The sequence below is a fragment of the Rattus norvegicus genome, chromosome 3 (assembly GCF_021556685.1).
Source record: "Rattus norvegicus strain SHRSP/BbbUtx chromosome 3, alternate assembly SHRSP_T2T, whole genome shotgun sequence".
In the NCBI taxonomy this organism is placed as follows: domain Eukaryota; kingdom Metazoa; phylum Chordata; class Mammalia; order Rodentia; family Muridae; genus Rattus; species Rattus norvegicus.
In genome coordinates, this window is record NC_141536.1 from 127,162,655 (window position 1) to 127,189,079 (window position 26,425).

Consider the following 26,425-nt stretch of genomic DNA (forward strand, 5'->3'; position numbering starts at 1 on the left):
TCCCTATACTCTCCACTCACATATCCTTCACTGTCATTAAACTAGTACTTTAAAAATGTTCTTGGCAATGAGACACTCATTTCCAGGGCTGTTTCTTCATTTACAGTATCCAATGTATTTTGGATGATGAATCAGATCAACCACGACTTTTTCTAAAATGATCATTTTGAATCATTCCACTCACTGTTACATTTTCATTTTGTTTGTGTAGCAGTAAATAATAAAAAAGAATTTACCAACCCATGCTATTGCTGGCACCAGTGGGTCACATAGCATTTGCGGGGTATTTTCATATCAACCAGCAAAGCATCTCAACCCAACTCACTAAGCTCCCAATATCCATCCCACACTGTGGCCAGCTATTCTCTGAGCCTGGCGGCAGCCACCATCTTGCAATTCTCTTGCTGCAGACTCTGCTCACAATCCCAGCATCCGCCCCCTGTGGTTACTGTCACAACTCCCAGGAACCAGTCAAAACCAAAACTCAATAAGCTTGTAATTTATCAATCAGAGTTATATCAGTAGATAGTCACCGCACAAAACATACAAACAATAAACTCTGAACCATTAATACTGACATAATCTGCCCGCCTAGCTAAGACAGATTGTCCTATAAAATCCATCCCTTATGAATACTCATAAGTGCCTGTGGTCCTTTAAGGCCACCCAGATCTGGGTCGTCCTTCTCCTCCTCCATCTTGGTTGTTAGTCTCCTCTCTCCTCTCTCCAAAACTCTGTGCCCGTCTTAGTGTTTCACTGCCCAATCACAGGCCTTGCCTTCTCTTGTGCCTGCCTTCACCTGCTCACAGACAACAATCACATGTTTGTGTGGAGACAGGGTCCCAGACTGGGCTGGTCCCCAACTTACTATGTAGACCAGACAGGCCTTGAACTTGTGGTGATCCTCACCGCCTTGGCTCTTACAGACTGAATTACAAGGTTTCATTTTATTTGGCAATTTAAACTTTTTAACATTAATGATATGTAAATAATAAATACAAACTAAGTACTTATTATATGGTTCTGCTGAGAACCTGCAAAGGCAAGTTCTGTAAACTAAAAACAGGGCAGTCACGTTCTTTCACATTCTATAATATTTAGCACACAGTAACTACTTAATAAACACGTCTGTCTTGATTTCTTTTGAAGGAAGGACTCTTATTTCCGGCCAAGTGTTTGATCTTTGATATTTAGAACATATTATTTCCAACAGAGAATAAACCAAAGCTTTAAGACTTCTGTCTCTACGTGACTCATGTGGCCCACTAGTTCTAGAACAAGTGATGCAAAATTTATTCTCGGGAACTAATATTTCCTCGAACTTAGTTTGTTGGTAGCCATAAAGTAACAATATCTTAAGTTCAAGTCAGTCTGTAGTTTCTTTTTCGCCGGGCTCCCACTTAATACACCAAAACAGAGGGATGACAAACACACTGCAGTGAATTAACACACCAGCATGATAACTTAAAACGCCTTGTTCTCACGGTCACCATGAGGTCATTTACATCTCTTGCCAGATCACAGCTGTTTATGTTCTAAGTTCTTAAAAATATGCCCATCCCAGAAGCCTCTTGGCAAATGCACAAGAACATTCTTCAGTCAATTTAGCCTCTCACTTAAGAGAAGCCACAATGTGACTTGAAAAACAACTTCATTATAATTGCTTTAGCTTTGTATAAATTTGTTAAAAAAAAAACCCAAAAAGCAACCTTTAAGCATATATCCATAGACTGCCAAATTAAAGATATCAATAATCCCACAAATAAAGGGTAAAGCCCCTTCTAAAGCCAACCACAACTACAGATGACTCAATGTAGTAATAATAATAATTTAATAAGCACAATCTATTCAGAACTATTTTGGCAGTTTCTGTGCATATAAAAGGACTCATAAATATTTTTACAAAATCTTCAAGAAGAATATATATTCCTCCTGACCTTATTCACATGAAATATTTGAAAAGTCTTCAAAGGATTTAAATCAACTTAAGTAGGTACTGTTACAGGCTTTATTTATAAAAACAAAATGCATGTTTTAAGAGTTCTCATATAGGTTGAACTGGCACGTTTACTTAAATATGGGCTTAGGACTCATTGGGAATATTTATGAACACTTACATATCAATCTCATAAAACTTTTTGTGTGTTATAAATTAGACTCTGTAGCACTTAATTCCAAACGCTTTAAAATGTTACTGACCACCATCACCAACACCAAACTCCAAATGTGGAACTCGTTCTGGGTTCTGAGCTTTATAGAGGAAAACCACTAGCCATGTACTGAGGAGCACTGCCATCAAGGCACCTCTTCCAACCAGCATATTACTCTTGAAGGTGTGAGGACAAGGAAGGACATGATTACTCACATAGCAAAGGTCCATGTTAGTAGCTCGTGAGAGTCCTGGCATATAGCACACATCTTAAAAATGTCCATAGAATAAGCAAGCAAGTGAAAGGAAAGTGATCAGATCTGTCCCACCCCAGTGACTGGGAGCAACAACACATGGAACTGAAAGTAAAATAAAAACTAGTTTCAAGAAACAATAGTGAACGGCTAAAGCTGTCAAAGAGCCAGAGTAAACACATGCTCTCTGGTTGTACTCAATACTGTTAGAATCATATTCCCATCTACCACGTGAAAAGTACACAGTTAAGATGAGGATAATAAGGGATAAATCTAAAAGATGATCAGACTGGGAATTTCTACTCACATAACTGTGTATCTCCCCAAACATTTAATAAATATCCAAGGAAGACATGCCCAGAGTACTCATGGAACTCATGTTATCGTTTGCTGTTATTGCCTAAGTTATTTCAGTGACAGAAAAGGCTTTACATTTGTCTAGAATTTGGGTTGTCTTTCTCTCACTTCTAAATCCCCTTTCAGTCTACCTTAGAGTGATGGCTTTCAATTCCAGGGTATTAACTTTACCACACATCAAACTGTCCCCTATGCCTGTTTCTTAGCATTCAATGTTCCTATAACACCGAATTCAAATACAAGACATGTGGGCCTCATTAGGGAGCTATTGTTTCTTCTATTTGTCTCAAGTTTATTTGTATATTTTCTTGCCTTTCAAGCAGATTGTGATCACAATAACATACTACCAAACTGTCTTCATATAAGCAGACTAACTTCTGGCCAAGTCTGGGAAAGCCATTCTGCTAACTTATTTATGACAAATACTGAAAAATTACTTTTTCTATTGTTATTTTTATACATCTATGTTATTTTCATATACTTATAGGCAAGGCAGAAAATGAATGAAATCTTTTACACGAATGGCTAAGATAGAAGGAAACCAAAAGAATTCCTGAGTCAAGTCTCAGTAAGGAAGCTCAAATAGAAATATTAAACTAGTTCAGAAACAGGGAGTTTTCTTTGGGGACACACGCTAAGCTAATACAGTCTAGTATGGATTTTGGGTTGCTGTGGGCTCTCAGCCAAGGAGGTGGGGGCCAAAGTTTGGAGTCTGATCATGGTGGGAGGTCCCAGGATCCTTAAATGTGCCCCCAGTAGATGATGACCCTCCCCCGATAGTGTGGGGGTAGTATACGGAGACTGGGGGAGTAAAAATACAGTTCCCCTCTGAGACTTTGTAACCACAAGCCCACAAACCCATGGACTTGTGGCTGGAATTCATACTACTTGTGTGGTCCCAAATACACTAACTCAAAAATTCAATAGGTCTTGGATTAGAAATGCCTCCAGGCACCTGACAAATAATCTCTAAAAGAAGGTTGTCTGACCCAGAGTTCCTGTAAGAAAAGAAGATCCAAGACAAGAAGATTCCAACAAAAATCCCAGAGGAACTAGAGTAAGTAGAAACAAAAACCAGTAAGACAGACTCATAGACTATAGTCTTCGAAATAGATATAAAATATAAAACCAGCACTTAAAAAAGGCAAAGGAGGAAATTATTAGAAGGATGAGACAAGTTTGGAGGGAAAAAAGTAACTCTGGGAGATAAAAACATCAAGTCAGCACCCAAGTTTAAATGTATACACTAGAGAAAGACTTAATGAAGTAAAAACAGAACTGAAGAAATTATCCAGCAAGTTGCACAGATTCAAAGGCACAGAAATCAAGAGTTACCAGATTCAAAGAAAGAAAGTAACATACACATCAAATATGATTTCTAGAAGAGAAACTGGAGAAGATGAAGAAAACCTAGGACTTTAAGAGGAAAATGGTAGAGGCACTTTCACCTGACAAAAGATAATATTCAGGACTATGCTACTCAATTGATTCCCAACAAGAGTTAAAATACAATCAAAACAACCCTACCACATATACCACACTAAAGTGTAACTTGGCAAAAACTATAAATATATCTTAAAAGCCACCGACCCAATACAGCACCTTCTGAACTGGCTTCCTCAGATATTTTCTTCTTCCAGGAAAGGGGTTAAGATGGGGACTGGCTTGGGGCACCCACACTAGAAGGCACCACCCTCCCTACTCTAGCCTGCAGCCCTCAGCCTCAGCAGCAGAGCCTGCTCTAAGAACAGTTCCACCCACACGCACAGCCTCGTCAACTCAGCTAGCTCAAAGATGGTTCCATCAGAAACAGTATCTTTTATCACTATTCATTTTTGTTACCACAAAACCCACCAATAGACATAAAATGAAAATAAAACAAATATTGAAAAAACAAAATAAAACGAAACAACCCTAACTCAACTAGAGAGAAATCAAAGCTGGTACTGGAATCCCTATCAACCACCTAGGGCTAGTGAACTTGTGTGTTTTAGGAGAAGCTATAACCACCACTTTACTAAGCAGCAGACTCCCTAACTGAATATTGTCCTTATACCCATAGGTAAGTGCAGTGCTCACCCTCATCAAGAAAACTTCTTGCTGAATAAATGGAATAAGCCATTACAGCAAACCACAATGAGTCAAAATGTAATTGTAGAGTCTATTCCAAAGGCTCAGGTATCATTGTGGAAGAGGGGCAGAAAGGCTATAAGAGCTAGAGGAACTGGGAATTTACTATGACACTTAGTCTCTTATGAATATCAAAAGCTACATCCAGAAAGGCTCACCAACTTGATTTCCTAAACAAGGATGACAACAAAGCTCATGAGGCTTCAAGCTCCCCCCCCCCCCCAAAGAAATTACAGGCAACTAAGGAACGCTGATATCAGGAGAAACAGTCTTTCTCAGGGAAGAGCACACCAAATGGCAAAACAATACTAAATGCTCAGCCCCGATAACATATGTGTAAGTAATCATATACAGAATGAACAGGTTGTATTTCTATATTTAAGAATCACACACACACACACACACACACACACACACACACACACACACACACGCAGCATTTAATAAAAAAGGTCATGATTTTGCCAGAGTAAGGCAGGTTAGATAGAAGGATTTAGGAGGAAAGAGAAGGGGAAAGTAAGTAATTATATTAGAGTCTAAAGAAATTATAAATCTTTAAAAAAAAAAAATCCCAACCCTCCATTTTATAAACACTAGAAAAATATAAAAATATAAAACAAAAAACAAATGTAATATAACCAGAATGAAAAGTACATTCAGTTTCTACTTTAATATTATTAAGGAAGAAAATAGGCTTTCAATAATCCAGGAAAGTGAGAAATGGATTAGCTATTCTATAGACAATATGTGTTAGAAACTTTTAGATAACCCTTGCTGCTTCTCATTTTTAAAAGTTATTTACTTTATGTGTATGTGTATCACATCTGGGCAGGACCCCTGGAGGGCAGAAGAGGGTGTCAGGTTCACTGGAACTGGAGTTACAGGCAGTTGTAAGCCACAATATGGGTGCTGGAAACAAAACCCAGATTTCTGTAGGAGCAGTAAACACTTAACTGCTCAGCCATTTCTCTTGTACCTGGTTTTCTTCTTTTCTATCCTCATCCTTCTTCCGCCTTCTTTCCGTTTGGCGATTTCTCTGTATAGCTCTGGCTGTCCTAGAATCAGCTCTGTGGACTAGGCTGGCTTTGAATTTAGAAATCTACCTGCCTTTGGCTCCCGAGTTCTGGGACTAAGGGTGTGAGCCATCACCACGTGCTCCTGGTTCTCAATTTTTACTATACAGTCCACAGACAATTCAAACGCTATTCACACGGTGTGATGTTTCAGCTTATCGCCTTACAAAGCTTCCATAGACCACTTGTTAACTGGATGATCCAAGAAGGATTAGGTTACTAAATTTTAATCAGCTGTGTGGCTCTCTAGTTATCATTTAAACTTCCTTTTCCATCACCAAACTAGGATGCAAATTATAAATTCTTTCAGCTGTTTTCTAAGCTCAGGCTTCCCATTTGATGCTTCCCTCTCAACTCAACTGTCTTCCTTCTCAGCCCAAGGCTACGTGTGTGATTTTAGTACAGCAACTGTAAAGCTCTTCCCCACTTTGGTTTTGTGGTTCTAAGGATCAAACCTGGAATTCATTCAATCCAGACAAGTACTTAGCCATTGAGGTATATTCCATCCTTTAACAACCCCCCAACTCTCAAAGCTCACACACACACACACACACACTCTTACACACACATACACACACTCACTCACACATACACACACACACTCACACACATACACTCACACTCACTCACACATTCACACACTCACACACACTCTCACACACATTCACACACTCACACACACATTCACACACTCACTCACTCACACACATACACACACTCACTCACACACACACACTCACTCACACACACACACACACACACACACACACAGTCACATACTCACTCACTCATACAGTGTCACTAGAGACTTAAGCTAGGGTCCTGCTAGACAAGTGTTCTATTGCTGAGCTATATCTCTGGCCTTCTATTCAAAATTTAAAACATCTGACTTTAAAAAAACCCTTTAAACAAAAAACATTTTGTAAATATATTTCAAATAATGTTCACATTGGCAATAAATGCAAACAGAAATATAGCCCCACCACCCTCCCAAATAGCAAACAGTTTCTGTAAGCTATCAAAAATTTAAATGTTTGGATCAGGGTTACCTAACATAATGAATCACTACTGATTCAAAACATTGCTTCTGAATAAAGAATGAATAATTCAACAGTCATATATGTCACCCTTGATATCTGTGTAAGTTTCCTAATAGAAGGCAGTACATCAAAGAAAGATTGTGTGTGTGTGTGTGTGTGGGGGGGGGCAAAGAATAAAGACCAGACAATAAAAGATCCCAATAAAATGGGATCATTGCTTTGCCAAGTGGAGGCAATAGCTGGGCAGTGGTGGTACACGACTTTAATCCCAGCACTTGAGAGGCAGAGGCAGGCAGATCTCTAGGTTTGAGGCCAGACTGGTCTACAGAGTGAGTTAGTTTCTAGGATGACCAGGACACACAGAGAAACCTTGTCTAGAACCCCTCCTCCCCCCCAAAACCCCAAACCAAAAACCAACCAACTCCTTGCCAAAACAAACAAAACCAAACCAACCAAGCAAACAACAAAAGATAGGTGGAAGCAAGACAAAGTGGAGAAGATGAGTTGTACCCTTGGGCTCTATGGCCCAAGGTAGGAAGAAAGAACTCCCTTGCTGGGTGAGACAGAGGGGATCTCACTGGCACTCCTGCCCGACATACAAAACAATGAAGGAGAACTACTCTTGCTGGGTGAGACAGCAATGAGGCACATTAATTAATTAGATGATTAGATAATGTTAATTATATGCATCACCTTATCTACAAGTCCTAGAGAATCAGACAGGAACTTTACACAGTATCCAGTAGAGATATTACTTTACAAAGACAAAACTAAGGTATTATAGATTTTTCATAAATCTTTTAATTAATGTTTCTACATACCCTAATTAATAAGGCTGAATTACTGTATTTCCATAGGAACTAAGTACCAATAGAAAGAGTAGTCCACCTTAGTCAAGTCCATGGATAATGGGTTTCTTTATGACTGGAGCCTGCTACCTATTTCTCTCTGGACTTTACACCCTAGGGATTAAATGACACATGCTATTATAGTCAACATAAACAGGAAGAAGTTTAAATAGCATGAAGTAAAGTTTCCTTTAGTAACAAAGCACAACATACTCATACAAGTATTAATACGATTACTTATTTTTCTTAAGAGTTTAAATTTTGAGATCAAAACCCCATAAGAACCAATGAACAATACATACTGTTCTGGTTCTCTGTGGTTTAGTCAAGTATAATATCACAGAAGCCCACAGGTTCATAATTAGATTTTTTTATACCAAAATAGACATGACCTGAAATGTACCTTCAAAAATGCTTCAAAACTTAAGTATTATGAATCCTATTCTTCAAATTTATAAATAGATTTTGAGTAGGAGTATAATACTCCTACATATAATATGCAAAAAGACCTCTTTCACTATTACATTCACAAATAGGCATGAATGTAACAGGTATCCACAATAAAAAGCATCCTATCAGGAGCCTCCAAAAATAAAGTTTGGGCTAGCAAGACGGCTCAGTAGATAAAAGTTTTTGTCACCAGACATGACACCCTGAATTTGTCATGCTGGAAAGGGGAAGAACTGACACTTGTAAATTGTTCTGTGATCTGCACAAACCACCTACCTTAAAACACACACAGTTTGAATAGAGATATATTTACATATCTATCTCCTTTAAAACATTTTAGTTCTCTAAGAAAGCCAACTTCACTCCATTCAGGAAATGTGAAACAGTGACAATTCCCTGACACTGGAACTATTACTTACTATTGGAGGCACTACAAACTGATGGGATATTTTGGGAAAGAAATCTGATGGTAATGTCTAGACAGAGAAAGTGCCTAGGCCCCTTCCTGGTACGTCTATTTTGGGTAGGCTACTTTCTAAAGAATAGCTCACATTATGAAAAAAAGATCTAGATTATTTATAATGTCTTAGACCAGTGATTCTCATCTTGTGGGTTGTGACCCCTTTGGGGGGAGGGAGGGTTGTCAAAAGGTCCTTTCACAGATGTCACCTATTATCCTGCATATCAGATATTTACATTACAATACCTAACAGTAGCAAAATTATAATTATGAAATAGCAATGAAAATAATTTTATGGTTGGGGGGTCAGCACAACTATATTAAAAGTCACAGCATCGGGAAGGCTGAGATACCTGGCACTTGAGCTTCATCTTTTGATCTTTTGACAGTGGTAGTTTTAGCTTGAGAAGACCACAGGCTGTTGTTCCATGGCATACGTGAAGGCTTCTGTGTGAAGAGGAAGTCACACAACTGACTAGCAGAGAGCCAGAGTGCCAACGTCTGCTTTTCACTGTGGCCTGGATACTCTTCACTGAGGGGCTGGGGGTGAGGCTGGGGGACCAACTGTTGTTAAAAAAAGTTTTTAAATTAAAAGGCCCTAAAAAAGCAAGCCAAAGTATTGGCTAGGGATGAAAGCAAAGAACTCTCAGAATGGACCAATATTTGTGGCTTTGGAAACTGTCCTGTTTCTTTTCAATGCCATACGTCTACTGCAGTAAAAAATTAGAAATATGGTCAAACATTTGACAACAGAGAAATGGCAAATGGAAGCAAAACTTACCTAAAACACAGCTGAGTCAGGGTAGTAGAACTATGGGTGGTAACTTTTCATTTTAAATTTTAAAACACTTGAGCTAATATTAACATTCCACCCACAAATAAAAAAGTCAAGATAAAAACACATTAGATGTATAGCTCCTAACTCACTTCATGAGGTCTATTACTTATTAGAAAGGATATCTTAAGAAAACCACAGATCAAAACTCGTCACTAAAATGGGCAATATTTGTATCCATAGATCACATGTCCAATAATTTCAATAGAAAGGATTTAAAAAAAATCCTAAAATTGTACCTGGACAGAACATACATATTGTTTCTTGTCCATATATATATATATATATATATATATATATATATATATATATATATGTATTAGATGTCATTTATATTTTATAGTACATATTTATATATTATGTTTTCAGGTATGTTTAGAATATATAATATGTATTTTATATAGGAGTATACACATGTACATATTATATAAATATATTTATATAATGACAACTGCTTACATGGCCTTTACTTATTCTTATAGAAATGATTTTAAGTATAAAAGATGATGTATACGAGTCATCTGCAAATGACAGGCCATGACTTGTATCTGTAGAAAACACTAGAATGAATCCACCAAGAATGGGAAGAGATGATGATGTGTAAGTATCAGTATTCTGTAATAGTTACTACTTGGAAAAGTACATGCAGATCTGTCTATAACTATTGGTGTGTATAAATGTGCACTGTATATGATAATTCTTGTTTATGCTAGCTTTTATCTGTCTTTAGATTTGACCCTTTAAAATTTGCCCTGTACTACTCTACTAACTATAGCCAAACTGAGATGGAGCACCCAATAACACATATTTTATATTAGTGAAACCTTATGAATTAACAAACAGCAAAGGCTACAGGAAAAGGGATCTTGAGAACTATAGTTTTTTAAAAGAATTGTAGTAATTAGAAAATACAGTACTTGGCTTAAATTTTCTATATTATAAATTAAGGAATCAGACCCAGGAAAGGTCTTTGTTTATAATTAGACAGAAATAATTTATAGTTAGTAAAACCAAGAAACTAATCAAATGATAGCTGGAAAGAGTATAAAATACCTATGGATCAGGGATCTATGGGTAACAGAAAGTAGTAAGACTTCAAAAGACAGGAACCCAGGAGCAGTCAGGGACAGGATTCTTCTGGTCTCTGCCTGCAACCAGAGCTGAATGCCAGTCACCAGGAGTGCTGACACAACTGAGAGCAGAGGTAAGACCACTACTTCTGCTCGAGGAACCTGCCTGGAGCCCTCAGGACACAGAACCCAGGAGCAGTCTGGGACTTCCTGTTTTTGCCTGCATCCTAAGCTGGCCCTGTGACACAGCTCTCGGTAGCCAGATCCCACTGGGAGAAAGCCAGTCTCCAGGAGTGTTAACACACAGGCTTAAAGGAAGGTTAAGATACTGTCAGAGACAGCAAGACCAGCTAACCCCAGAGACAACCAGATGGTGAGAGGCAAGCATGGGAACCTAAGCAACAGAAACCAAGACTACTTGGCATAATCAGAGCCCAGTTCTCCCACCAAAGCAAATACTGGATATCCAAACACAATGGAAAAAGCAAGATCTGGATTTAAAAAATCACATCTCATAATGATGATAGAGGACTTTAAGAAGGATATAAATAGCTCCCTTAAAGAAATACAGGACAACATAGGTAAACAAGTAGAAGGTCTTAAAGAGAAAACACAAAATTTGCTTAAAGAATTACAGGAAAACATAACCAAACAGGTGAAGGAATTGAAAAAAACCATTTGGGATCTAAAAGTGGAAATAGAAACAATAAAGAAAGCACAAAGGGAGACAACCCTGGAGATAGAAAACCTAGGAAAGAGATCAGGAGTCACAGATGCAAGCATCACCAACAGAATACAAGAGATACAAGAGAGAATCTCAGGGGCAGAAGATACCGTAGAAAGCATTGACACAACCGTTAAAGATAATGTAAATGTGACGATCAAACCTAAGGATGATAGGTATAGAAGAGAGTGAAGACTCCCAACTTAAAGGGCCAGTAAATATCTAAACAAAATGATAGACGAAAACTTCCCTAACCTAAAGAAATGCCCATAAACATACAAGAAACCTACTTCATATTCATCAAAGAAAAAAATCCACCAAGATGAATTCTCAATCCTGAATATCTATGCTCCAAATGCAAGGGCACCTACATACATAAAAGAACCCTTACTAAAGCTCAGTGTTCACACTGGACATCACACAATAATAGTGGGAGACTTCAACACCCTCATCAATGGACAGATCATGGAAACAGAAACTAAACAGAGACACGGAGAAACTAACAGAAGTTATAAATGAAAATGGATTTAACAGATATCCATAGAACATTTCATCCTAAAACAAAAGAATATACCTTCTTCTCAGCACCTCATGGTACAGATTACCATGGACTAAGGCTGATCTTGAATAACAATAAAAATGACAGAAAGCCCACATACACATGGAAGTTGAACAACGTTCTACTCAATGATACTTTAGTCAAGGAAGAAATAAAGAAAGAAATTAAAGCCTTTTTAGAATTTAATGAAAATGAAGGCACAACATACCCAAACATATGAGACACAATGAAAGGAGTGCTAAGAGGAAAACTCATAGCTCCGAGTGCCTCCAAAAAGAAACAGGAGAGAGCATACACCAGTCAGCTTGAGAGCACACCTAAAAACTCTAGAACAAAAAGAAGCCAATACACCCAAGAGGAGTAGACAGCAGGAATTAATCAAACTCAGGGCTGAAATCAACCAAGTAGAAACAAAAACAACTATACAAAGAATCAACAAAACCAGGAGCTGATTCTTTAAGAAAATCAACAAGATAGATAAACCCTTAGCCAGACTAATCAGAGGTCACAGAGAGTGTATCCAAATTAACAAACTCAGAAATGAAAAGGGAGACATAACAACAGAATCTGAAGAAATTAAAAAAATCATCAGATCCTACTATAGAAACCTATATTCAACAAAACTGGAAAGCCTGGATGAAATGGACAATTTTCTAGACAGATATCAGGTACAAAAGTTAAATCAGGATCAGATAAACTATCTAAATAGTCCCATAACCCCTAAAGAAATAGAAGGTGTTATTAAAAGTCTCCCTACCAAAAAAGGTCCAGGACCAGATGGGTTTAGTAGAGAATTCTATCAGACCTTCATAGACCTAATACCAATACTGTTCAAACTATTCTACAAAATAGAAACAAAGGGAACACTACTCAATTCCTTCTTTGAAGTCACAATTATGCTTATACCTATACCACACAAAGACACAACAAAGAAAGAGAACTTCAGACCAGTTTCCCTTATGAATATCGACACAAAAATACTCAATAAAATTCTCGCAAACCAAACTCAAGAACACATAAAAAAACATTTATCATGATCAAGTAGGCATCATCCCAGGGATGCAGTCCACCAATGTAATTCCCTATGTAAATGAACTCAAAGAAAAAAAACACATGATCATCTCATTAGATGCTGACAAAGCATTTGACAAAATTCAACACCCCTTCATGTTAAAAGTCTTACAAAGATCAGGAATTTAAGGCCCAAACCTAAACATAGTAAATGCCATATATAGCAAACCAGTAGCCAACATCAAACTAAATGGAAAGAAACTTGAAGCAATCCCACTGAAATCAGGGACTAGACAAGGCTGCTCACTCTCTCCCTACTTGTTCAATAGTACTCGAAGACCTAGCCAGAGCAATCAGACAACAAAAGGAGATCAAAGGGATACAAATTGGAAAAGAAGAAGTCAAAATATCACTATTTGCAGATGATATGATAGTATACTTAAGTGGCCCCAAAAGTTCCACCAGAGAACTACTAAGCCTGATAAAAAACTCCAGCAAAGTGGCTGGGTATAAAATTAACTCAAACAAATCAGTAGCCTCCCTCTACTCAAAGGATAAACAGGCTGAGAAAGAAATTTGGGAAACAACACCCTTCACAATAAGTCACAAATAACATAAAATACCTTTGTGTGATTCTAACCAAGCAAGTGAAAGATCTGTATGACAAAAATTTCAGGTCTCTGAATTAAGAAATTGAAGATCATCTCAGAAGATGGAAAGACATCCCATGCTCATGAATTGGCAGGATTAATATTGTAAAAATGGCCATCTTGACAAAAGCAGTCTATATATTTAATATAATCCCCAACAAAATTCCAACTCTATTCTTCATAGAATTAGAAAGAGCAATTTGCAAATTCATCTGGAATAACAAAAAACCCAGGAGAGTGAAAACTATCCTCAACAATAAAAGAACTTCTGGGGGAATCACCATCCCTGACCTCAAGCTGTATTACAGAGCAATAGTCATAAAAACTGTATGGTCTTGGTACAGAGACAGGCAGGTAGATCAGTGGAACAGAATTGAAGACCCAGAAATGAACCCACACATCTATGATCACTTAATCTTTCACAAAGGAGCTATATCCATCCAGTGGAAAAAAAGACAGCATTTTCAAAAAATGGTGCTGGTTCAACTGGAGGTGAGCATGTAGAAGAATGCAAATTGATCCATTCTTATCACTGTATACAAAGCTCAAGTCCAAGTGTATCAAGGACCTCCACATAAAACCAGATACACTCAAACTAGCAGAAGAGAAAGTGGGGAAGAGTCTCGAACACATGGGTACTGGGGAAAATTTCCTGAATAAAACACCAATGGCTTATGTTCTAAGATCAAGAATCGACAAATGCTTCTAAAGAGGAATTGGCATCTTATTATATCTAAATGCATTCAGAAGAAAATTTTTACTTAATATCTATAATTCTCACCTGGAACCCACTTGATTTCCATTTCCATATCATTTTCTTTTCCTTTCTTTTCTTTTTCTTGAATAACCTGCAAGAGCTGTCTATATTTTGCAATTTGTTCTTCATCATCCTTCTGACTTTTCTTTGTTTTCCCATCTTCTATGCTGACTCCATCTTCACCTAACAAAACAACCAAATAGATCAATCTCATTTAATATCTAGAAACAATTACCTTCAACTTTAGTGTTTAGATCTCATGATCTCTTAAGGATATGGCTAAAAAGTCATGTTATGGAAATACTGCAATCACAGACTACAACTTCAATTTGTTACAATGAAACCAAAGACTTCAGCCTTGCACTCAGGAAAACTCCGATGCGATGAAATCAATGTAAGAGTGACATAATAGTCCCTTCTTTGCATGAAGAATGGCAGTTCAGCCCCGTTTGTTCTCTGTCATCACACAGTGGCTTTAAAAGTATTCTGTTCAATAAAAGGAGTCTGCATGTTGCTGGGGTGAACGTGGGACATGGGATTAGCTTCTCGGGCCACAGAAAAGAGTCAAAGAAGTCGTTTAGAACTTAAACCTGAGACTGTTAAGTTCTTTCTATCTGAATGTGAATAAGCACATTTACTCTTAAGAGGGCTGTTCATCAATCAATTATACAGACAGACAAACTAGGAAGCAAGTCAATTAATTTTACTATGTGGAAAGATAATTGATATTTTTGAATTTTAGCTTCCTAAACCTTAGAATGTGAAGAAACAGTACAAAACCCATGAACAATAAATATAACCTGTTTGTTCTACAGTTTCAATGTAAATTCTTAAAGCCAGTAACAAATTAGAAATCTGAGTTTTAATATAAGCCATACAAACTTATCGAGTGTATCAAAATGTACCACCTCTAGTAAAGTTTGAAAGCGATGCAGTCAAGTTTCAGACTTTGTAACATACTGAACTGATATAAGCATGGAGCTGTAAAGCGTAAGTGTTAACACAATGTTCTTACATCTTTAGAAAGGTGATATGCAGGGAAAACGTTGCTTAGGTACACTTCTGAAGACTATTTTCTCCCTGAGTGAATACACAGTGGTTGTAGGCATTCTTTCCATCACCCTATCACACTTTTACATGCTCTCTCAAACAGCTGAAGCTCATTTCTTTGCTGTTGTGCTTTGTGCCACAATAATAATGTTGGATGGAATTCTGTCATGTATCCCGTAATTCAATGGATAAAACATGAGGAACGCATTAACAAAATGGCAATGTATTTCAATTCTATTAAAAGCTTACTTCTGAAAACATAATTAGAAGCCAGATCCTTCCAGGTTGAAATTTTAGTGGTAAGTCTCTGATGGCTTACTTTAAATTGATTTTTTCCAGTACTAAATTGTACTTTCTGAAGCTCTAAAATGTGGGATAACTCATGTAGGTCTGCTTTTCTAATTCAAGGGCAACATTTTATGAATGCCTTTATAGTACATAAGATTTAAAAAAAAAATTCAAACAATAAGCTATTCTTATAAACAATCAGGAATGTTTAATACTCAAATATACTAATGTAGCTATCAGAGGCACTAAATTACAGATCAAGGTAAATTTGTAGTTTTTTAAAATACTGAAGAAAAAGGCGTGCTTTTGAAAAAATTATATATTTCAAACTGAAAAAAGTTAATGTTTAGTTTCAAGACAAAATACACGATACAAAGTACTATCTATGCTCACTACTTTACACACATCACTTCAGTCTTTCTATAAGCCAGGTACTGTTATAATTCTTAGCTACACAAAGAAAGGAACAAGGTGCTAAGAAAACCTGACCTTTGTTACTTCACTATGTTGTAGTCAAGTTTTGAAACCAGCAGAGACTAAGGGTTTTTCCCCTCTATTTTACAATACTAAGGGTTAAGCATAGGGCTTTATGAACCTTGGCAAACACTGCACCATTGAGCTGTATACCCAGTGAGTCGGAGATAGTAAATATACTGAAAAATTAATGATTACTTTCTGATGTTAATAATTATTTATCAATAATATTAGGTGTCCCATTGTTAACACTGTTTTAAAATTTAAATGGGGGTGGGGTGGGTGGAGAGATGGCTCAATGGGTAAAAGTACTGGATGCTCTTCCAGAGTACCTGGGTTCAATTCCCTGTGCCCAGATGATAGCTTACAAACCATCCATAAATCAAGTTCCAAGGGAACTGATACCCTCTTCAGGCCGTTAAAGGCACCAAAGGTATTCAAACTGTACACAGACTCGCAGGCAAAACACCCATTTATATAAAATAAGATACAATAATTCCAGGATGAGTGAAATGGCTCAGAGAGGATAAATGCCTGCTGTCGAGCTTGGTAACGACTTTGGCCACCAGGACCCACATGATAGGAAGAAAACAACTTAGTCCTGAAAGTTGTTCTCTCAATTTCCATACGCATACTGAACATATGTACACACAGACATACATAGAAATATAATAAAAAACAGTAAAACAGCAAAACCAAACAAAGTCTAGTTGAACAACATGAACCCAGTCATTCCTAATAGACATGGAATATTGTTTCCCTCTGTATTTTAGAACTAGGGTAAAGGAAAACAATTGAGAATTCTCAGAAGAGTACATAATGCCCACATAGGCATATACATTTACCTTCCATACCTACACTACATGAACACAAATTCATCTTATTTATGAGGGAAAGGCTCTAAAAGGTCTGTGAGAAGGCTATAGTAAATACATTAAGAAATAAAACCTTCATCAGAAAGATTAACAAGCACCAGCCAGCAAGGCCTTAAAATATAAAGTCCTTTATATCCAATAGAAGTACCACTGCAATTACACACGCTCTTTATTAAAACCTCATTACATTTATTTATTGTGCATATACATGTGCCATGAGAACTTGGTTTTCTCCTCTACTAGGTGTGTGGACCCTGAGGATCAAACTGAAGCCATCAGGCTTGACAGCGAGAGCCTTTACCCAGTGAGCCAACTCATATTTGCAAAGACTATGAAACACTTACTTACATGGTTTTATCAACATGTAATATATACAAAGAAATAGCAGCTATTAAACATAATTTTCTTTTCCTTACGGTACTAACTACAAAACAGTATTTTGTGACAAACTTAATGGGATAAAGCACTACTTTCAGTGATATAAAAGCAAAAACCTACAGACTATTCAGAAATTAAGAAAGTTTAGACTTAATGTTAAAATGTTAATCCCATGTTAAAAGCAGAAATGTATTTCTGTATTGCTTCATATGCCACTAGGTTATAGAAATAATCACCATGTGAAAGGAGAACACTAAGAAAAATGTTACACTGTAACTAAAGATGTTCTTTTCTGCTGATTTAAAGCACTTATATCAATGTTTAATATTTCTGCTTTTTCATTTTCTATTTGCACTGAATTCATAGTTTTTAATGTTTCAAAATTCCATTAGACAAAACAACAAAGATGTAAAGATAACATTCAAAGCTGAAGGGCTACAGCCGCAGCTCAGTTGAACCCATTGAACCACTCAAACTAACAAGCAGACATAAAAATGGAAGAATCTCAGATTGCTTTGGCAATACCTCAGGGGGCTGAGGACGGCTCATTTGGTGGAGTGCCTGTCATGCTAGCATAGAGGCCTGAGTTTGAGCAGGGTAAGTCTCCAACCCCAGCACTTGAAGAACAGAGACAAAACAGACTTCAAGTTCAGTAGCCAGGCATCTTAGTCAATTTGTGAGTTCTACGTTCAGTGAGAGAGGAGACCCTGTCTCAAAAAATTAATTGAACATACTTGATAGTGATCTTTGGTCTCCTCAGCAAATGTGCACATAACTAAACCTCTCTCTCTCTCTCTCTCTCTCTCTCTCTCTCTCTCTCTCTCTCTCTCTCTTTCAGAATAAAATCTTCAGATAACCTTCATAACCACCAGTCAAGTCAGAAGTCAGTGGAGTGTTATTATCAGTGTGACTACAGGGAAGCCTTTGGAAATCCAATTTAGAATTACAAGCAAAAGCAATTTTTTTTGGCATTTTTCAGGCAAATGAAACTGCAAGAGAGTTTTGATAGTAGTTCAGTCTTACTACAGGCATTTCCTCAGTATGTACTTAGAGCTGAAAGAAAGGTTTACAAAGATGGCTATGGAAGAAGGGAAATGTAAAACAAGAACAATACAAGGCAGTGTTACACCCCCAAACAACACATACTAAAGTACAATTTAGGACTCCTGTAGTAGGCTTGAGGATGTATCTTAGGGAATCTTTGCCTAGTATTCACAATGACCTGGGTTTAGTAGCCAGCAGTGCAAAATTTGGGTGTGGTTGGTCGATGCCTATAATCCAAATTACAGATCCTGGGAACAGAAGCCGGGAGATCTCCGTGATCTGTAACTTCAAGGTACGCCTACAGAGAGATTTTCTCAACTAATTAATTAGCAATAAAGTGTGTGTTGGGGAGTATAAAGGTATTTTACTTATTTACAAGTCTAACAGGCTAGGCATTTTTACTAAGCCAGAGTTTAAATAAGGTTTGTGGCTATAGAAAGTTAGACTAGCAAAATATTTAGAATTATTTTAAAGCCTGACTTAACTGTTACTATTACTATCATTGTTGTCATTATTATTGGTATGTCTGTACTAAAGCATGCATGTGGTAGGTAGAAGATAACTTCTGGTGAGTCAGTTCTCCTTTCATCATGGGTTCTGGAGATCAAAGTCAGGTCACCTGGTTCACACAACAAGTGCTTTTATCTGATGAGCATCCTGCTACTTCAGGCATGTATCTATGCACATTCAAGCATACAGTTCTAAGCATATGCAGCCAGTTTGGGGATCTTATGTTTGCCCCAGACACAGTTCTGCTAACCATAATAAAAGGATTAGCAAGTACCTTCTGGTGCTTCCTCCACCTCTTCCTCATCCTCGCTGGAAGAAGCCAAGTAGGCTTCAAAGTCCATGTCCAAAAGCTCATCCTTTTTAAACTTTCTGTTCAGTGTCGTGATTCTTTCGTGATCAGTCTCATCCCAAGTGATCTCCACCTTGAACCCAAGAATGAAAATCAATCCCCACACAACAGCACAAAGATAAATCAGACTTATTAAAGCACATTGTTAACTTGACACTTAGTATGTTTGGCCAATGGTGGCCCATGCCTTTACTCCTAGCACTTAGAGATGAAGGCAGAGGTAGGGGTAGATCCCTGTGAATCTGAGGACAGCTTGGTCTACACAGTGAGATCTTGACAAAAATAAATAAATAAAAGTTACAGTACACCTAAAAAGTCCAGACATGGGCCTGTTTGAAAAAAAAAAATTGAGTGGCATGAATTCTAAACAGTATCCTATTTGTGGACTGAATCACATGTATTCACTTTTACCTTCCCCCAATTCTTAGCTGTATGAATGATATCTCATTATTGAGTATGAACAAATAGATTAACTGGAGAAAAATGCTAGAAAAACTTACTACTATTATGAACCAGTGGGAATATGATTTTCATCTGGAGAAGTAAAATGACAGTAGAATCACAGCCTAGACGGGATTTGTTAATAAAGTAATATAATTTCAACAGGTACCATTTCATAAAAGGATTAAAAGTCAGTGATGTCAAAGGTTTTCAGATTATACCAAGTAAGTTTATTGAAAACGACTGAGGGAGATGAGCTCCTACCCTCTCTTCCAGTGGTTCTCAGCCTTCCTAATGCTACGACCCTTTAATAGTTCTTCAGGCTGTAGTGACCCACAACCAAAAAATTGTTTTTGTTGTGATCTCATAACTGTAATTTTGCTACTGTTATGAATCATAAAGTAATTATCTGTGTTTTCTGATGGTCTTAGGTGACCCCTGTGAAAGGGTCATTGACTCCCCCAAAGGAGCCACAACCCATAGGTTGAGAAGCACTGCTCTATTCATTCAACACACAGAAATCTATTTGTGAAAGGGTTCAGGGACAGCTTTTATAATACAATGTGTTCAAGTCCTTGATTTTTTTCTGTTTAGTCCAATTTTTCCATATTAGCAAGTTAGGTACCAAAGATCCTTAACAAAATCCGTGTTACTCTCTCAGAAGTTTAGCTATTCACAGGGTTTAGAGTTACCCCTTCTCTGATAATTAATTCTGTGCTGATAATGGCCAAACGGTTGCTGTAAGTGGAACAGATACTGGTGTTACAGACAGGATGCAGGGTCTACAGACTAGCTGGCTAGACATGCTGCCTATTTTAAGTACTAAGTATTGAAAATAACATGATGCGGCTGAATCTTTCAGAATTCACTCTCTGGCTCTTTCTGTACTTCTGTTACTAATCAATATCAGAACATCCTCCCACAGCAGAGCACGGAGCAGATGCAGTAGCTCTGCATCAGCTTCATGACCTGGACAGCAGAGAAGCCAGTGTGTTGTACAGCATCACTGCAGGCACAGACTTAGGGTGAGAGAAATAGAAGCCATTTAGCTAAGTAACAAACTTTTGCAACACACAGAAGTCTGGCTGCTTGTAATTAATATGAAAACTAGTAGTCCTGAATTATTCTACTTCTGTTGTTTACAAAACTTTTGAAAATCATACCTGCAGAAAAATGTGGTCCTATTCCAAATGATTAATAGGTTTTTGTAGCTGTCATTTGAGGTAAAGCTATGTCCTTCCTTCACTCCCTAGAATGTCATAACTAACAACTATTAAAAGAATCTAAGCTAAAACCCAGGGACTCCGCAAGCAGAGACAAGTATTCTACCACTCAAGTACATCCTCAGGCCCACGTGCTGCAAGATAAAAGGACACTGAACAATATCTGCAAACGGTATAGCATCCATTGCACGAACTCTCAAACACTATTTAATTCTAAACTTCCTAAAAGCAAGAGTCTACCTCTGCATTTAATTCTTCTTTTTCTTTTGTTTTAAAGTCAGGATCTCATGCATCCTACACTGTGACTCTTGAGCTCCTGGTAACCCTGCTCAACTCCCCAAGGGTGAGACTACAGGCATGTGCCACCATGCTTGGCCTACATATATATGTTTTTTAAGCCTTAAGAAATACCGTTGATGTTCCCATTGCAGCAGATGTGAAATACTTTGGTTTATATGCTGTTAGATCAACTTCTGAGGCCGCATCCTTGGGCTCATCATCAAAGGTAATATCATCTGGTATAAATCTAAAAAAAAACAAAAAGAAAAATGTATTTAAACATAAAAAGTAGTGATTATCAGGGTTTAGAATCTAATTAGTAACAGTTTATCTACTATTTAAGTGTAATGGTTAGAAACAACCTTGGCATAACATCTCTGAAATTTATAAAGTATAAATCTGAAATTTCACTAAGTTTGAGAATTCTTTATAAGAGATTTTGCATTAGGAACTACTAGTTTTCATATTAATAACAAGCAGCCAGATTTCTGTGTGTCATCATTGGCTCACAACGGAGTGCTAAGGTCAAACAGAGCTAATACTGGGTAAGTAGTCTCAATAAAATACAGAGTAATACTGGGTAAGTAGTCTCAATAAAATACAGAGTACCATAAATGTAAAAGGTCACTGGAAATAAAGAAAAGTTTAAAAGCTGATTAAGAATAATCTTAGCCAACAATTTCATTTCACAAATAACTAGCCTTTGTATGCTAATCAGCCATGGAGACTTACAAGTTTTAGGGATCAGGCCATGGAATGTGGGATGGAAAGTAGAGGTAAATAAACTATGGTTATTAAAATCAGGTTTTATAATTTACACAGGAGAATATGTCCACACACACATATAATGCATCTACTATATTCTATGAAGAACGATCGGGAGGGTCCTGAGAGATGGCTTAGCAGTCAAGAGCACATGCTGGCTCGTGCAGAGGACCCAGGGCTGATTCCTAGCACCCACCTGGCAGCTTACAACTACCTGCAAGTCCAAGCACTGGGGATCTCGCACACATAAAATAAAAAGAAATAAATCTTAAAATAAGTTTTTTGAAAGAATTATTATTTCAAGGATACACATTATGAAAATAGCTTATAAGTTATTTTTGTCAATCATTATGAGCATTCTCTTATTTATTTTCCACAATGCAAGAAAGTATTGCTCATCCAAATGTTTTACCGCTTATGGTCTTGCTACATTAAGATTCAGTTGGAAGAGATGAGCTGAATTACCTTAGGTCTATGAAGGAACAACTGCTTTCAAATTCCAGGCCATCGCAATCTTCGTAAATCTTACTCGCTGTTTCCGGAGAATCACACTCCACTACTGCATAATAGTACTTCAATCGTTTGAACTGGTAGTCTCTTAGCTTCTCTCGAGAGGCCCTAACAAGGAAAACCTAAATCAGTCATCTGTCATACAGTCATCTGTCACTCCAGTTCCAGGGCACCAATCCCTCTGATCTCAAAAGGTATGTGCATTTATGTATACAAATCCACATACAGACACACTCATAGAAATAACTAAAATAATAAAGATAAATGAGACATCAGCTCTAATGCCTTATCTTGAAAAGTGTTTGCTTTGGAAATGAAACAACTCTTGTATTCACCTACTTGTGGTGTGTGTATCTCTAGGCATATGTATATCATGGTGTATATTTAGAAGTCAGACAAAACCATTTTCAAGAGGTAGCTTCCTTTTCTACCATGTGGGTTCTGGAGAATTCAGGTCCTTAGGTTGTCAAACTAGATGAAAAGTACCTTTAGCCCTAGCCATCTTGCTGGTCCAGGATCTAAACTTTATAAGCTTAATTTCATTTAATTATAATCTGTTCCTTAAAGGTTGCTCTCTGCTCCTTTTGTTACCATCCAGTTAATCACCATTTTTATTAAGTGCACATATAGCTCCACCTAGTGGTTTACAACTACTTCAACTGTTTCTAACATAAAAATTCCTTTCTTTCTACTTAGCACTCAATTAAGGAAACAAAACAAAACACGCCTAATTCTCAGCAATAAGGCAATCATGAACTATTTTTCCCAATACTGCAATCATTATTTCCAAGCATACACACAAAATGTTGGCACAGTGTGCTGCCATCTGTGATCAGTTATCAAGCTGTCCTAATTGAAGTGTTAGTTGAAGTGCAAACTTCTGAATGAAGGCCATGACTTTACTGGGGTTAGTTTTCTATTGCAGAGTGACTCAGTACCAGTCCTTTTCAGGGGCATCCTCAGGAATACTCAGTAACTCCACGGGGCCTTGAATTTGCTCTTCCTTCATCCTCTGCTTTCCAAACTCCGAAGGATATATCTGAACACAAAAAATAAGACAAATTATTCATACATTCTCTTTCATATAATATGCAGACCTATCAAAACTATGATATCAGGAGTCATGATTCAGCTCAATAAAACTCATTTCAAACTCACTGCAGGAAAGCAAACCTCATTTCTAAGTACATGAGATAAAGCATCCTTTAAAATAAGTAATTTAGGAGACGGGGACAAAACCAGAGCATCATCAGTGATGATCTCCACTTCAACTCCAGAGTCCATGGTGGAAAGAAATAATCTATTTTTTTTTCTTTTTTTTTTTTTTTTTCCTTTTTTTCGGAGCTGGGGACCGAACCCAGGGCCTTGTGCTTCCTAGGCAAGCGATCTACCACTGAGCTAAATCCCCAACCCCGAAATAATCTATTTTTGAAAGGCGTCCTCTAACTTCCATACAGAGATGTGCAAACACACACACACAAATCTAAAATATAAAGCAAAAAAATTAAAAAAGTTAAAAAAAATGCTTCTCCCACTTTACTACCTGTTATATCGGTTTCACACTCAATTGTGTCAGATGATTTTCATATTAATAAAATTTTTAGGAGAAAAATTAAGTCAGTATAATTAGAAACAAAGTCAGATTTAAGTTAAAACACCTAGAAATATTTACTTTAAATGAAATCAATTCTCACCTTCACAGAAAATACAACTCCTCCTTTGGGCTTAAATGAGTTGAACAGAGCCAGCAGATCTTTTGCCTTTAATCTATCCCAGTCCATGTTGCAAACTGCTAGTCGGCGTGTAATCTGAAAAAGTTAAAGTATTATTAAATATCACAGAATCTTTATTATTTCTTTCTTTCTCCCTTCCTCCCTCTCGCTTTAAAGACAGGATCTCACTATGCAGCTTTAGGGTTGTCCTGAAATTCACTATGTAGACCAGGCTGGCACGAACTCACAGAGATCCACCTGCTTCGGCCTCCTAAGCCCTGGGATCTAATCTATATAGTTTTCAATGCTTGAAAAACAAAGATTAACAATGAACTATCTTCTTTCTCCAGTTCTGAAATCATCTATTTCATTTAACTGATTTAACATGCAAAGAGAGCTTCCCGAGAGGCAAACAATAGTAAATCCACAACAGATAAGCACTGTCTCTAAACTGGGTTTTTTGAATTCTTGAATCAGGGTAAGAGCACAAACTGACGTTTTAACCACAACAGTTTTTAAAGATAGTCTACCAGTGTTTTGAGGGAAAACCGGTTACCCCAGAGCATTTCCTTATTGTGCAATAAGAACATAAGTATAAACACCTAGCAAAAACATGCTTAACACTTTGTGTATATTTTAAACTACTTATGTTGAAATCCTTGCTGAGCATAACAGCATATACCCGAAATCCCAGCTCTGTAGAAGAGCTTCTACAAGTTCAACCTTTCATAGACATGTTCAATCTCAAAAGGTTTTTGACAAAGACCAACATGAATTCATGATAAAATCCCTAAAGAAACTAGGAATAGAAGGAACAGTTCTCAACATAACAAAGTCCATATATGACAAATGTATGCTCAACATTATAGTAAATGGGGAAAAAGTAAAAGCATTTCCTCTAAAGTCAGGAAGGATAGATAGAATGGTGTCTAGTTTCTCTACTCTGATCCACAACAGTACATAAGGCTTAAATACTAAACTCAACCTGTGGGTCTTAAGTACTTAAATGTGGGTCTTGATCCCTTTGGCAAACCCTTCTCTCCAAAAATATTTTCATTATGATTTATAACAGAAGAAAAATTAGAGTTATGAAGTAGCAATGAAAGTCATTTTAGGGGTGGGAATCACCACAACATGAGGAACTGTATTAAAGGGTCACAGCATTAGGAAGGTTGAGAATCACTGACTTAAGACATACATACAGGAAAGCAATTAGACAAATATCTCATTTTCAACAACATGATCATACATATACTTAAAGGTTTTAAAGGCTCTACCTGGAAACTATTAGACCTTGCACCCTGTCTTCTAGAATGTCCTCCTAAACTTGGAGGTAGAGGGGTGTGTGTGTGTGTGTGTGTGTGTGTGTGTGTGTCCTTATAGCTGAGCAGTCAAGCCATTTATTATCAATGTTTGACCATTTAGTCTTTGTAACTGCTGCTGCTCACTGTAAAAAGCAGTTGCTGACAAGCTGCCAATAGCACTGATTTACGGAATAAACTTAACCACCTGAGGCAACCCAGCAGGAACATCACACCCATTTAGCAAAGCAGCTGTAGGCTCCTAGTTAGAGCCTAGGACCCAAGAGGAAGTAGACCAGTGGGAGTGGGAAGAAGGTAATGGTAGAGATGTGAGTTCAGATCCCAGCACCTAAGTAACAATGTAAAGCATTGAGTACGCCTATAATCCCAGTGTTCAGTGGGTAACAATTGAGGAAGACCCCTGATGTCTGCTTATGGCCCACACACCTACACACACACCTACACACCTACACACACACACACATATTCACAAATATAAATTAAAATAGGAAAAAATAAAAATTATGACCTTTGCAGAAAAAAGGATGGTATTAGAAATTGTGTTAAATGAGATACGTTAGTCTCAGAAGACAAATACTAATGCTTTCTTTGTTGCTGAGTTTTAATTTCTTTAAATTTTTGGTATATATGTGTATGTGAACTAATATATAATTCAGAGGTTGACACTGATGTTGCTTCCTGAATCACTCTACATGTTATTATTACAATTTTATTTTAAAGACAGGTTTTTTGCTATGTAGCTCTAGCTGTCCTGGAACTTGCTGTTAGACCAGGCTAGCCTCAAACTCAAGAGGTCCATTTGCCTCTTTCTTCCACATGCTGGGTTTGAAGCATGTGC

The 26,425-nt window shown here is 37.3% G+C and overlaps 1 protein-coding gene across 5 annotated transcripts in view; it reads right to left on the reverse strand.

Moving 5' to 3' along the window:
- Esf1 (ESF1 nucleolar pre-rRNA processing protein) overlaps window positions 1-26,425 on the reverse strand; it is a 52,953-nt gene that overhangs the window by 18,980 nt on the left and 7,548 nt on the right. For all 5 annotated transcript variants that reach the window (NM_001434429.1, XM_087653631.1, NM_001100771.2 and 2 more), the window contains 6 exon segments: window positions 14,392-14,550; window positions 19,261-19,408; window positions 21,411-21,525; window positions 22,509-22,661; window positions 23,492-23,592; window positions 24,248-24,361. In NM_001434429.1, the coding sequence (NP_001421358.1) occupies window positions 14,392-14,550; window positions 19,261-19,408; window positions 21,411-21,525; window positions 22,509-22,661; window positions 23,492-23,592; window positions 24,248-24,361 (790 nt within the window).